The 16,265-nt window shown below is 38.5% G+C and overlaps 1 protein-coding gene across 1 annotated transcript in view; it reads right to left on the reverse strand.

Moving 5' to 3' along the window:
• Positions 1-16,265, reverse strand: part of tusc3 (tumor suppressor candidate 3) — a 93,733-nt gene that overhangs the window by 50,369 nt on the left and 27,099 nt on the right. Inside the window, exons 2-3 of the mRNA XM_083925028.1 lie at positions 4,017-4,186; positions 60-177 (exon numbers count right to left, since the gene is read on the reverse strand). Coding sequence (XP_083781154.1) covers positions 60-177; positions 4,017-4,186 — 288 coding nt within the window. The remainder of the gene's footprint in view (positions 1-59; positions 178-4,016; positions 4,187-16,265) is intronic.

Genomic DNA, 16,265 nt, shown 5'->3' on the forward strand with positions numbered 1-16,265 from the left:
CTTGCAGTAGCTTTGGGTTAACACATTCGGGATTGGTAATACTATAACTAACTAATTACCTGTTGGAAAACATCAGCCCCCTCATCGTAGTCCACTACTGTGAAGAAGAGCTTGTTGGAAAATGCCGATGAGTAACGCCACGAGTTTGCCAGGACCTGGTACTCCTCATTTGCCTGCCTATGAGATGGCAATGAGAGAGAAGGAATGAAAAACAAAAATGCAGATAAAAATACAAACCAAAATGTCTCACATATTCCTTCCTACGGAAGGTACCATTTTCAATCTGACAAGCCATGGGTACAGGCACTGAACAAGGGATAAAATGAATGACAGAATTACAACTAGTGACCTCGAAAACAGAAGGTAAAGACATGGATAGAAAAAGAGAGGAAGACAGCGAAAGGGGCAAAGTAAAAGAGACTGCTCAAAAATTCTCTCTCTCTCTCTCTCATATTGTGACTTATGTCAGTTGCCTCTTGTACTGGCTTTAATTAGCGGGAAATTGTCTGTCAGGATGTGTTATGTGCGGTGATGTTACATTGTTATCTTTGCAGCTAATGTTAGGATGGTCTCTTTGAAGTGTAGCGTTTCAAAAAGTCAGCGGAGATGAAGTTGAAACTGAGGCCAGTAGCCTGTCAGGGATTACAATCTTGCTCATCTCTGTCTGTAAACAACACTTTGCAGGAGTTGTCTTTCCTGAGAGCCCATGTTATTTATTGATTTGTTTATGTAGCTTCTAACAACTATCATGACTGTCATCATATTACAAAAAACAAAACAACAAAAATAAAAAAAAACATATTCAAAAAAACTATATTGTAGTGAGAATGTAAGGTGTTAAAACAATTTTGCTTGCTATTTATTTAAGAAATGACATGTTTTTTAATGTTTACTTTTTTTTTCAAAGTATGGTAGTGAACATGTTACAGATAGCTGTAAACTCCAACATTAATACTTTATCTGTTAGCGTAATATTTTTGTTCCAACACAAATTATATATGTACAGAATACATTGTTGTAGATATCCATTGCTGTTTCTTTTCTTTATTATTTATTTATTTGCCTTATCCTTTTTTCATTGTGTTTTCTTTATGCATTATTTGTATATAATATATAATTATAAACAAAATGTTATTGTGTCATCTGCTGCATAGTGTATTACTGAGTACAGTGTAATGAGGGAGATGGTCGTTACTGTAAAAATCCTCACGTATGGGATTAAAGCTTGTACGGACTTCACTTCTCTGTGGGTGTGATTGTTTGTGTATGGTCTGCTTGTTATCCTTGTTTCTAATCATGTAGCTATTATTGTAAAGGGATTTTTAACTCAACAACAGAGTGGTGTGACATGACCTTTTTGGATTTTTTTTGTCTTGTTTTGTTTTTAAATGTAAACAACAAACAAAAACAAACAACCCAGTAAATACTTAAATAAGCAAATGGGGAAGGAAAGAGTGCTGCCTTTTACGTGCTTTTAGTACATAAGAAAGAGAACACACTCATACACACAAAATAGTCAAGCATACTTGAAGTCAACAATCTTAGATGTCACCTAAGTTTATATCCCACAAAGCAAATCTTGTTTTCTCATTAGAAGTTACCAAGCAACAATGTAAAGAGTCAGATTAGTTAAAGCCTTCTGGCCCCACAGATACCTGCTTAGTGTAACCTAGGAACCAAAGTAAAGAAATATGTACAGTAGCTAGAGAAGTCAGTTTTCTGTTCTTGGATAGGGATTACGCCTGAGCTGTCTCTGAACTGTTGCATCACTGAGTCATGTGGGTGTAAGGACCTCAGTGATTAGCCATCTTTTTCACTGCTTGATAGTCCTCTTAACACAGACACTCAGGTCGCCATCTAACATTCATCTCTTACTCTAACCCTTCAGCTCTCTTTCTTTCACTAATGATGTGATGCTATCGTGATGTTAATAAGAGAATGCCTGTGCAAATGGAGGGGGGGCAGGCAGAAACAAACAAAAAAACTCAGACAAAAAGATGAGAAGCAGGCCGACAAAAATAAATTAAAATAAAGGAAAAAGGGAAAATGTGAGTGGGTTGAGGTCAATCAACACTATTTGATTTTAACACCATCGCCACCAAAAGGGTGCTAGACATTTCCACAGACCTATACATGCAGATATGACTATTTACAGACTTCCACTTTCCTTATATTTTTTAGAATTTAGGTAAATGACTATGCCCTATTTTACTTTTGTACCCGTCTATTCTCCAATTCTTGTTGGAGCCTAGGAGCTGGGGTTACAACACCATACAACATCAGGCAGTCATGAATTTCTCAAGACCAGACTGCAAAATATATATAATGCATGCTGACGTGATGAATGCCAATTAGGCAACATAGCATTCACATTCAAACAATGATGAAAAAGCTTGATTACCACATTAGTCTATTTTTTTTTTATACAGGAATATACTAAATAGAATAAGTGATTCTTGTGAGAAAGACTGCCATCTCGTATTCCTAAACATCAGACCAGCCACAGCCTTTTGCACTCTGTAAGATTCCCATCTATTTAATTGGCTTTTAAGTTAATATCTATCAAATAGTGAGGTAAAACAATAGTGATTGATCATATGACCCAGTGATGAAAGCAATTCTACTTGGCCTTTTTGCAGAGTATTCTAATATCATTGTCTTTGGCGACATTCGCGGGCAAGATGTAAATAGGCCGCCATGTTAGTGACGCTGTTGACAGCAGTTGGTCTGTTGTCCCAGATTGTCACCAATGATTATGCTGCGTTCACTTGTAATCAAAGATCGGAAATTCCAACATCTGAGCATGCTTGTAGTAAGAGCAGAAGTGTAATAGGAACATGTGTGTGTATGGATTTATCGCAAGATGGAGGCTCTGACACCTCAGGCTCACCGTCAATTACATTTTACCGCCACAAAGGCCACTAGAAACAACGTTTCTCAAATTTTATGTAGTAAAACTTTAAATAAGTTAGTCAGTAAAGCACTTTTAAAGGGGTAAATTGAATGCAAAAAGAAAAACAACAGAAAAAAAATCAGGCTTCGGCGGTGAGTTTTTTTTTACATTTTACCGGGGTATGCAGTATATGACAGTATTTGTGTAAAAATAAAGAAAGAAATATTCTCCTGCAATTCACATGACCCTGAGAAAAGCAGCACAAAAAAATGTCAAATGTTACCTCTGTGGACTATATGAAACCTAAATCTAAGGTTCTGCTAATTTTCACTGTAGGAGGCAGAGTGTAGTGTGCATTGTATCAATATATACAGTACAGGTTAAAAACAATGTAAAAATTACAAATATGAGTACAACTGACTAATATGACATAATATGACATATGACTGCACTGACTAATCCAAAGTTGCTTCCAGGACCATGCACAGCTCCAGAGTCATTGCACTTGGACTCTCATATTGCTCTGTGCAGAGCTGTCCATGGTCCTGAAATACTGGCTTTGTCGGGAGTAAAAATAATTTGATTTAAACGACTATTCATTTAAATTCTAAACAATTTAGATCAAACGTCTTATCATGTATAAGCATTTTCAGGGTTGTGCTTGACCCATCAGCATTGAACTACAACTCTGCTGCAAACATGATACAAGTGAGACAAGTCTGAGTTTGTAAATAAGAATCCAATTTAAAGCAGCTTGCTATTGGGATTTCTGGAAAATCTCCTCATGCATTAAATGCTTTGAGTTTGTAAGTAGGTCTTGTTGGCCTTGTTCTGTAAAATGTATTCATTCCCCTTTGGTAGTGCAGCTGGCTGGAGTCCCATTGAGCCAAATGTCGACGAGCCTCACAGGTTTGTGTTATATAGTGCTGTTTTCTGTGTTTCTCAAGGTATGCAAGTATATATGATCAAGTGGAAGGAGGGTATGTGAAATACCAGATGGGGTTATAAGAATAGAATATGGCCTACACAAGGCCATTGCTTTTCATTGTGTGTGTGTGTGTGTGTGTGTGTGTGTGTGTGTGTGTGTGTGTGTGTGTGTGTGTGTGTGTGTGTGTGTACATACCTGCAGACAGAACACTGCCTTTGAGGCTGCAGGGCAGTGAACATGACAATCACAGAGTAGTTCCTAGGTGGAGCCTTGACGAAGCGACGGAACTTGTCCCCGTTCATCCGGACGACCGAACGCCGAGAGGACCACTCCATCATCTGGTCAACCTTCTCCGACAGCAAATTCTGAACACACAGACAAAGAAAAGGGGGTGGGGACAATACATATCATTAGGATTTTTAGATTCAGACAGATGCATTCGACAATGCTTACAGCAGATTAAAAATATACAGTATTTTATATTGCCTTAATTATTTAGAATATTAAAACCAATCCTTATCAGTCCAGAACATATACTCAAGTACTACGCTTAAGTACATTTTGGAGGCACTTGTAGTTTACTTGAGTATTTCCATGGTATGCTACTTTATATGTCAACTGGATTTCATTTCAGAGATAATTGATAGTACTTTTTACCCCACATGTTTAGTCTCCTTGAGATTGATATTTTACCTACAAAACATATCACCATAAAAAACTTGAAATATTGTGATTATTATTTAATAGTATGAAATCATAAGTCATGTCATAATTTAGCTCCCCCTGAAAAACATTGAAATGTTCCTTACAAATAAATGTATCAGAAAAAGAAATACAATCATATAAATGATGTAGATTAATTAGATAAAAAGTGAGTCATTTTACTTTTGATACTTTAAGTTGATTTTTAATGCTAATACTTAATTTAATACTAATATTACCCAGATTCCCCACAGAATATATATATATATATATATATATATATATATATATATATATATATATATATATATATATATATAGAAGAAACATGATTTTCTTTTCTTAAAACAGGGAATGTCTTTTTGATTTGATGACATTTCAACTGTTCAATGACCAGCCAAGCTGTACTATATACGCTGGCTGCTTCAAAGTGCAATGCCGATACGCAGCAAGGTGTTGCTGGATGCCAGTTACTAAATCTAAATTTTAATAGGTTTGACTCCTGGCCTCTTTTGACTAATGGGGTCCAAACAAAGAATCTGGAATACAACAAACCTAACCATTAATTACAGAAAAGGACGTCTGACTTGACAGTCTAGGTGTGTGTGTGTGTGTGTGTTTGTTTGTGAATGCACATAAAAGCCGCAGTTCTTGGTTGTGTTTGTATGCGAATAGTAGGAGTCTACTGCTGATTAAATCCGGTCCGGCTTAGCTAAAAGGTCACAACAGAGTCAGCGTCGAAACACAGCGTTAAAGGCAAACACCAGACAGCATGCACATGCACACACAAACACAACAGCAAATGCCTTTGCAAGGTTTCTGAAGCAGAAATGCATATAACAGCAAACTTATATGGTGGTGTGTGTATGTGTGTGTGTGTGTGTGTGTGTGTGTGTGTGTGTGTGTGTGTGTGTGTGTGTGTGTGTGTGTGTGTGTGTGTGTGTGTGTGTGTGTGTGTGTGTGTGTGTGTGTGTAAATCAACTGTGAATGTGCAAGTTCTCATCAGGAGACTGCTTAGTACCTACCAACATCATCTTTGCCAGACTTGAGCTCTGAACTGATGAGTGATGAAATACTGAGAATGCTGATGAAACATTTGTTGTTTTCAAACCTCTGCTGATCAAACTATACGGCAAGAAATCCGGTGGACTGGGGTATATTTCACTTTACACCATACAACTATTTTATTTGTGAGCTAGACTGTGCTAAATCAATGCTGAGGGTTTGTCATGCATTTTTAAATTACGTACGTTTGCAGAAACACAGACAAATCTTTTTCTTTCCTTTTCTTAACCCATTTCTTTAAAACAACTTCCTGTAAATGAGAGTGGGTAGTACAGTGAGGAGACATCTTGTTTATTGTTTGTTTTATTTTTTCACGCAAGGAGCATCATAGTCTCAATTACATTCCATGCCTTGGGTTTATAACGTCTGTCTACCCATAATATACTATTAGTAGTAATATAATTTGACATTTGTGTGATGAATCTGTTTTAAGCTACTTTCCTACCCAATCAGAAAGGCAGCTCATCCTTAAAAGGCAAAAACTAAAGAATGAAGCAGGCTTACCTGTCCGTACTAGTGAGTACATTAGCTAATACATGAATCTTTTAAAGTGACAAAATAATCGGTAAAAAATATACTTCTTAAAATACTATCTTCTCTTGAATGACAAAATACTCCTGCAAACATTACTATTAAACAAGGCTCGATGCTGAGCTTGTTCTATTTTTCTGACTATCAATGTTGTGCCCATTTTATTGTTTACCTCTAAATGTATTATTAAAATATATAGCCAACTGAGCAAGCTGAGTGTGTTTAAATTGTTCTCAACAAAAGGTATAACCACAATTCATATTTCTCGCTATCAGTTGCCAGCCGACATGTGCATGCAAGTCTTGTTTGGACAGAGGGGCATTTGACGCAGTGCTCAAGTGCAGCAGAGTAGTGGTAGGCTATTTGTGGTTGCACTCTTTCAAAAATGTCTTCCAACCTGCAATGAATTCACACCACTTATAAGGGTTAACACATGATGCACACCACTCCGTGTAACTTTCTGTCTCTCCCTCTCCATCCCTCTTACAAACCCAGCAGTTTGCTAGTACTGGATAAAGTAGACAGTAGCTAAATAATTTAGCACTGCGTCTTACTTCTACTGCTTAACGAGTACAAAATCTCCCTTTCTTGCACACACAAAAACTCTCTCTATCTATCTATCTATCTATCTATCTATCTATCTATCTCTCTCTCTCTCTCATAGAATTGACAAAGGCAAACAGAAAATAAAAAGTGGAAGAGATCGAGAAGTGAGAGTGAGACAGAATTAACCAAAAGAAGGACAACATACAAACACATACACACAAGGGTGTGCATGTACAGAAGAGGTAAAGTGCTTTTTTGTCTTTAATTTGTCTGCCAGGCTCCTGAGAGCTGTCAGTCCTGGATGCCAATCATACTGGCATTAATGATGCACTGTCTTACTCATGCGCACAGACAGAGAGAGAGAGAGAGAGAGAGAGAGAGAGAGAGAGAGAGAGAGAGAGAGAGAGAGAGAGAGAGAGAGAGAGAGAGAGAGAGAGAGAGAGAGAGAGAGAGAGAGAGAGAGAGAGAGAGAGAGAGAGAGAGAGAGAGAGAGAGAGAGAGAGAGAGAGAGAGAGAGAGAGAGAGAGAGAGAGAGAGAGAGAGAGAGAGAGAACTAGCCACCAGACACACCGTCACCCATCTAATTTTGGGATTTTAATTTTACATTATACTACTTACTGTATTTTCTAGCCTGAGACCCATAGGAATTTGCAGAGCTCATGTTTCAACTGCTCTGTCACATACTAAACCCATTGTGAACATCGAAATGTTGAGTACCCCAAAGTTTTAGGTTATAAATATACGGTGTGGGTCCCCAGCATTCAGAAACTGGCGGATGCAAACTTGCATATGTTAGGCAATTTGCATAGTCTGCATCAATAGCGTAAATGTCTATATGGCCACTATTTTAGCAAAGGCTTGGCTGATTTTGACAATATTTGAGTGGTTTTATTGAGGATGATAATTGAAATTTGATGGCTTTTGAGTCAAAAAAAAGAAGTTTTAGAGGATGGTGAATCGAGTGGATAGATAACTTCAATTCAGTTATAAATTATAGGATATTTATGAACACAATTATGCAAATGATGCAGAGCATGTTGATTTTAATTCACAGACTGTTAACACTCTGAGGTAACTCACAAATGGGTATTAGAGGTAAGTGCCGCACCAAACTAGAATATAGTAGTATAGAGTGTTTTTTTCTTCTGAACACACAATAGGTGGTGCTGAAGAATTACACCAGGCACTACAATAACAAGACTAAGAGAATTATTTGAGATCCCAACCACCCGAAAAAAAAGCCTTTTCTCCCTATTGGGGTTGGGAAGAAGATATCGAATACACTAAGCCAACACTGAAACAATCAGGAGGTGCTTCTACCCTTGCCCAGAGGCATGTTGGTCTGCACAGCTGATAACATCTCTTGGAAATCTGAAATGAACTACCAGATTCCAGACTAATACACATTTGTGGATCAGTCTGCCAGGCTACATATTTTCTATATGTAATGCTAAAACGTATCACCCTATTTTGTAAGTGTAATAATAGTTCTACTGTAGAGTATGATTAGTGCCAGGAATACATAATTTAACAGATGCTGTAAAACCACCAATATTAATAAAAAAGAATTACATTTCTACTGTATCTGAATCAAAAACACTTGTTTTAACTAACAATTTTGCCATGGGTATTCTTTGTCTAAAAAGAAACTTCCTCCTACCTACCAGTAGGTTAATGTGAAACACATTCAGGAGATGAGTTTAATCAATAGCAGCTTCATATTGAGAGGGAGAATGACCCAATTGGGACAATTAGTTCATGTGAGAAAGAGAAGTTATAACATTGGTATGTTGTTGCTATGATGCTGTGGGCACTGTGTAAATGTGTACATTATGCTGAATTTACCAGTACAAAAGGTAAACATGAAGAAAGTCTTGAATTTGAAGAAGAAAATAAAACTGAAATGAAAAACAGAGGTGATTGAAAATTAAAGACCTGTCAATACTAACAATAGACTGTCTCAAGTAAAAGGTCTGGTTCACTCTTGGTTGAGGTGAACAGTCATGATTTGAGAGTTCCCAGTAATTTCTATTGTCTGTATCAAGACACTAGAATGTCTGGAAACTAAGTAGTTGTGACACAAAAGTAGCAATTAATGCACAGAGATATTTAAATAACTTATGTTAATCCTTCAAGTGACTACCACACATCGGTGTTACGACTCTCTATTTTACTTGAGCCACACACACAAACATGTACAATACCAAACAGCTGAAGACCATTAAAAACATTTATGTCCTGCCCCACTAAGCACAGAGAGCACTAAAATGAATCACATTAAGGGTGTGTGACAGTGTCTCTGAAAAAGATTCAGAAATGGTGTGCAGATATCCTGCTTACTGACACACACACACACACACACACACACACACACACACACACACACACACACACACACACACACACACACACACACACACACACACACACACACACACACACACACACACACACACACACACACACACACACACACACACACACACACACACACACACACACACACACACACACACACACACACACACACACACACACACACACACACACACACACACACACACACACACACACACACACGGCTGCCAAATGTATCAGTAGCACTGAACTGTGGTCTAAAGCTCTCCCTAGTTTCCTGTCTCCCCTTTTCTTCATTCTTTTTCTCATTATGTCAATTTTTAATCTTAATTAGTCTTTTCTCCTGTTTTTCTTTACTCCTTCATTTTCCTTTTATCATCCTCTCCACATTTCTTGCATTGCAAAGTCAATCCGAGAAGCTGAGAAGCACATATCATGGCTAGTTAAAGACTAAAGGGTAAATTTATAAGCCTTCCAAGGAGATGAAAAAGCAAACATAGAAACTAATAGGGAGGAAGGGAAACAAGCAGAGTGGGGGGGGGGGGGGGGTGATGGGAGAGAAAATAAGACACAGGAAGAGGATGACACATGGAGTGTGAAGGCAGAACTGACTCATGCATGCACTGATGACCACACAGCAAGAGGTTATAGAGGGCATGATAGAAGACGGTTAATTCATCAGCCATGCAGTTATTCAATCAGTCACTCTGCCAGCCAGCCAGTCAGTCCAAACACTGTCAACCAGTTCATCAGCGAGTTGGGTAACCTGTCAGTTAATTTAATTAGTTAGCAAATCGGCTAATAGTAAATTGATATGTTGATGTCAGTAGGTGACTGAAATAATCAGTTAGTGAAGGAATCAGGTAGTTAGTTTGTCAGTCGGCTCAATTACTCCACTAAGTAAATAGTCAACTACGTAAAAGTGGACCTGCACTGCTGGCAGGCCAGACACAAAAAGCACCGACACTGACATCCCAAACCTCCTCCAACCTTATTCTTTGTCACTCTCAATTTATCATGGAAATGTTCATTTACTGTGCAGAAAATAAAACATCTCTGCAGATACAAAATCAACAGTTGTCCATTTCTGCTGAGAGTAGAGAAAACCGTTTTCCTCTTGAAATTGTTTACCTGCATTTGAACTAAAACACCACTGAAAACATATAATCTAAACAGTAATCAGCTATGGTATATACATAAATGCAAATACATAGTTTGGCATATTAACACTTTTACATCAACATACATAACAGAATAAATTAACCACATCAGACCTAATCAACTGTAAGAGCAAATCATTTAAGAAGTTTAAGACAGGAAGTGCAGAGAATATTGTTTCATGACTAGGTTGTGATCATTGTGTTACACTCTACAGCAGTTGGCTTCAATGGCCTAGGACCCCTTAGATGGACCCCCTACTTTATATGTTTAAAGCTGATACACATACCTTTTTAATATAACTATTACTAAGCTATCTAAAAAATATTCAGACAATTAAATAAATAAAAACTAAAATATTCAAATATTCAAATATTTATACATCACGTTTTAATGTCAAACATACACAATGTATTTTGACTGACGAGGAATGGGTTCTTGAACCAGTGCTGTTCAGAATTCTTCGAACCTTGGTGCTGACTAGCGAATAAACCCGCAAATTTCATCAGTTTTGTGCAGAACCATTGTTATCAAGGATATGTCAGCAACTGGGGGTGTGCACAATGCACAACGGCAGTAAATGTTTTTTGGGCAGTGAGCCTGGTGTGTTGTGTGTTATTGGGGTGCATAAACGACCTGGATGTGCCATCCGGCTGTTAAGTTGTGACGTAACGCCCTTTCAAAATATGTTACGGGTCCAAGCCGGTCCAAGCCACGTATTTCTACAACGCAGCTGTGCCATGTTGCCCGTTATTTGAACAGATCTGAATTTTAAAAAAAACAAAATAATTGTCATTTTACCTCTCTCTTATGGATGAAAAAGGTGTCTAACTGACGTAGGAGCTGATTGAATTGTTCACATGTTCGGTCGTTGTATCTGTTTTGTTTCAACGGAGCGCTTGGAACCGGAAATCATATTTTGTAAAGGTGTTAGGTCAGACTTAACAGCTGGATAATGTGGAGTGCTACTTATTGTTTAGTTTCATGTGAAAGTGGGTGATTTCCTCGCTCATCACATTGTGTTGTTTCCTTCAAAGGATTATAAGACATCAACAGAAGTCTGCTGTGTGCAGACGGAAAACTATTTCTCTACTTCAACCTTGACAAAAGCAGCACAGGTTCACTTCTTCCGTTCTTACCTTTCACAATAAAAGCTCCAGACACACAATACGTAGTTACTGTTTACCAGAGGAACTCAAATTCATTCAGAGCATTAAGGAAACTCAATAACATATCTTACAGTAGCTCAGTGTTAGCTCTTTCTGGTCAGAAATCACAGAAGGAAAAACTTTTATTTTGTCTCTTGGTCAGAGTCTTCGGAGCTAAACTCTAACACTTCACTCAGAAACAACAGCAACAACACACGGGACTCCTCCTCTGGTCTTTATTGTTCTGAAACTTAAAATTGTAGCTGCTGTACATTCACTCGATATCTTCACACATAACTTGGTAAACTTTATCACTCCTCTGCTCTGACCGCTCTCTCTCATCGACTCACAACACATCTCCTTTCACATTTAATGGTCACGCCCCCGGAGAAGAAGGCGGCGTTGCTCTATCTCTGAATGGCACACCCACTGATGTTGTCACGGTTGAACAGGTTCGGACTGAAAAAAAAAACCCAGCTTTTTCCAGGTTTCAGTTCGGAACTAAATTTCCAGGTTATTTTTGATCAAAATGTTCCGGCCGGCTTGAACTCTGGTGTGCAAACTAGAACCGAGCCCATGGAAGACACAGTGAATTCTTAGGCGTAATTGTATGTGGATGGTCACCTCTATTGGCCATATGTTGGATTCATGATAATGTATATTTTCAGACATATTTTAGAAATTCCTCCTGCACAGGGTACCTTTAAGTACACTGAAGAAACTTGATGGGGCCAGCCAAGACTCCAGCTTCTTGCCAGGGGTTTGATCTGCAAACAGTACTCATGAAAAGCTCACAGTATTTGTTCGATTCACAATCCCTTGCTCTGAGCACCTAAACAGTGGTCTATTGTAAGTGAATGGGTCTCGGCTTTGGCCATCCTAGTCCTATACACTTTCTTCCAATGTACCATTGAAAGGGGGATTAGTGGAAATTGGCTTCACATGGAACAGAGATCTCTCTCTCCCTCTTGCTCTCTCTCATGAATGTCGGGTGAACAATTTTTCCAGTGTCAAGGGTAATACAATTTAATAATAACATAAGACGAAATACACACGCGCGCGCACGCACGCGCGCACGCACACACGCACACACGCACACACGCACACACGCACACACGCACACACACACACACACACACACACACACACACACACACACACACACACACACACACACACACACACACACACACACACACACACACACACACACACACACACACACACACACACACACACACACACACACACACACACACAGTAGACTAAATCTTTCAATCTGCCTTCGAGACCAGATCGACAAAGGCAAACAGAAAATAAAAAGTGGAAGAGATCGAGAAGTGAGAGTGAGACAGAATTAACCAAAATTATGCGGTGCGTTCCTGCTGTACTGCTTGTTTACTTCATACAATACACACTAATGAAGCATTAATGGACCAAGACGAGATTCACTAAGAAGCGAATCGCAGAGAAGGACAACATACAAACAAATACACACAAGGGTGTGCATGTACAGAAGAGGTAAAGTGCTTTTTTGTCTTTAATTTGTCTGCCAGGCTCCAGTCCATGTGCATTCACCCCAAAAAGCAGAGCTGTCAGTCCTGGATGCCAATCGTACTTGCATTAACGATGCACTGCCTTACTCATGTGTTGCACACGCACGCACGCACACCCTCTGAACCCAAGTCTGCTAATGTTTTTTTTTTGTGTTTTAGATAACTTTAGTCTGACCCAGGTCCCTGGTTGGAAAGAGGTACTAGACAGTCATATTTTGTAATCACCAGTCAGCTTTTAGCATTGACATAATGTAGGGCCCTATGGAATCTGTGTTATAGCTTCAAGCTAGAGATGCACCGATCCATTTTTTTCCGATCCAATCTGATACAAATACCCATGCCTGGGCTGAGCTTATCGGCCGATACCTGATACCGATCCGATCTTACTGTTGAATGAATGAACCGTTTACCTTGCCATGTGAGTGAAGGCATCAGGCTTGACATAAACCTTTAGCCGTGTTAAAAAAAAGGTAACAAATTAACACAGATATAAATGTACTTAATATTATTTCATTGAAGTGACTAGATCGCTTTAAGTATTGCTGTTGTGATATTAATAAAAAATAAATGACTGGATCGGAACGCTGGATCAGCCTCATTCAGCCGATATCCAATCTAGCAAATTAGTCAATATAGGAGCCGATATCCAATTCGGGTATTTGATTGGATGTTATTTACATATTTTACATATTGTATGGGCTGAGAAATCTATGAAGGGGAAAGAGAGTTCAAGAGAGGGAGGGGGACATGAAGATGACAGAGAGAAGTAAAGAAGCAGTTATCCTTCCACACTAACAATCATAACACCAACATGCTTTTTGGTCTGTTTGTGTACTAGCAGACCACATACGCACAACATCGGATGCAATAAATGGATACTGTTAATAAAAGGAAGGGAAGTAAGCACATACAATTGCATATTTGCACAGTGTGTGTGTTTGAGTCAGTTTCCCTGATAGGGCTATTGTTTCCATCTTTCACCTCTATTGAATCAAACCAGCATGCTTCCATATTGCCAGCTCCATACTTGTCAGCCCATAATCTGAAATTCAAAGAAGTATCATGACTTGTTGGTGAAAGGGTTAGGGTTGGGGGATTTGTCAGCTTATCTGCCTGATAACAATTATTTGAAATAAATGCAGTTTCCCTTGCCTTTGTCCACGCGTCTGTCACCTTCTAGTGATTTTTTTCTTCTTAAATGTGTGGTTCCTCATTACTGAAAGCAGGTGTCTCTCTCTCCATGATGCTTGTAGAATATCTAAAGATTTGTCTGCCATTTTTTCCTTTCAGATTAAAGTTTCTCTTTAAACCTCTCAGGCACACAGGGTGACATTTTAAATCTTCCGTCATTTTCTTTCCCTGGGGCACCTGTCTAAGTCTTTTTTGTTCGCTGGTTTAGGGTATCTGCAGGTTTCATCAAGTTTTCTTTTTTAAAAAGCTTAAATGCACATGTGTGGCATGGTGCTTGGCTTGTTAGACGGCTTCACAGCATGTTAATTAAGGCAATAGCCAGATGCACGACCCCTGCTCCTCTCTCCTCTATTATACGGACTTAGTGTTAGTATAAACACATTGCATGTTCTTTTTTCTAAATGATGACATTAATCACATTATAAGACAACTCAATTAAAGTCCCAATTAAATAAAAAACACATTTGCCCAAATTTAATCCTGTGTCCATGTGTTTATCTACAGTGTATTGATAAATGCTGAATATATAAATGCTAAATATTTTTAAAAAAAAATCAGTATCAGTATTTTTTTTCCCACAACATGCCTGTCTTTTCTCTTTCTATAAAATCAGGTAATATGGTCTGAATGTGTGTCTGTGATCTTTTTCAGAGAGACTTTTGGCCAAATGTCATTGGTATATGTAGAATATTGTCAGTGGGCAAGCGGGGAGCTCCGGGCCGAGGCTGGGCACCATTCATCCACAAGCTGCACGCGCGGATGCAGTTGAAAGTCGGCAAAGTTTACCTTTCATCTCTCCCTTATTCTTGTCCTGATCTAACAACAGCTGAGGGAGTGGTGTGTAGTGCTGATGCAAAGATTTGATTTAAAGCCTTCTTGTAACTGTACACCTTTCAAATATTCAAATATTTTGTTCTACTGGGAAATACAGTATGTCACAGTACAGATGCTAAAGACACTATCATTTCCATTTCACAGGTACTTTAAGACCACAAGCTAAATTAAATCTTAAGTAAAAGACAAAAATGTCTGCACTGAAGTCCAGTCGGAGCTCTTAGTTAAGATTAACATTTTTAACTACATTACTTTTAGTTCTATTTCTAGAGTGTCCCTCTAGTGTTTATTTCAATCTGTACAGCCCGAGCAAGATGTTGTGGAGGAAGGCAAGTTCATTGGTCATTTACCTCCTCCAGAGAAACATGGGAGAATATTTTACCAAACACTATATGGAGTGACCAAGCTACCCTTTCAGGAGTAATCCCAAGCATTTGAGCCATCAACAAACCTGTGAGTGATCTTTTCTACTTACATTTTATTAGTCACAGAATAGGAGTAGAATGGCAGGGCTAATTGTTTTTTTCCCTCTGTTTGACCTCTCCTCAGCCCTTCTTTCCCCTCTATATTTCTTTTCCCTGTCTTTGCAGATATCATTTCTCTGGGAAAGCATGGAGCTACAATTGGGTTAGAGGGCATAAGTGCAGTTAGATTTTGCTATAAAGGTATCCCTATAAAACTGGGGATGGACAAGAGTCCAGTTCCACTGTAAAAACAATGTGGAGTCACAATCACTCAGTGAGCATACGGTCACTATAATGCTCACCACAATATAGCCAAAAGATAGAGGGATAGATGGATGGAGGATAGGAAAGTAAATTTAAAAAAATGGAAAGGAAAACTGGGAAGAAAACAGAGTGAGGAAGAAAGAAGAAAGGAGCAAAATGACCTGGGCAAGTAACAAGTAAAAGAGAGAGACCGACGCTGAAAAACAGAAAGGAATACAGAACGAAAAAGACATAAAAGTAAGAAAGATTACATAAAGACACTGAAGTTGAGAAAGAGCGATATACTTTAGATTATTATGGCTTCAAATTGGTGTAACACAACCTGTCAACACTGAGTCGATACTAGTTTGTCATGTCACTACTGGGCAAAGATTAGTGTGTGACAGTTAAAGACCTTAATGTCTTTTTACTTCCCATCATGCTCCAGGTCAGTCTAAACCATACTAGCATTTCAAACATGTGTGCATTTAATCTAAAGCCTCAGCGTCACATACCCAGTTTTGGCCTCTGCACCTTTTCTTTTTAGTAGCCAAGAGCATGTTATAAAGGAAGTATATGATTATCCCACAAAAAGTAGCCAAGAGCATGTTATAAAGGAAGTATATGATTATCCCACAAAATGCAAGG

Source organism: Echiichthys vipera (genome assembly GCF_963691815.1).
Source record: "Echiichthys vipera genome assembly, chromosome: 2".
Lineage (NCBI taxonomy): Eukaryota > Metazoa > Chordata > Actinopteri > Perciformes > Trachinidae > Echiichthys > Echiichthys vipera.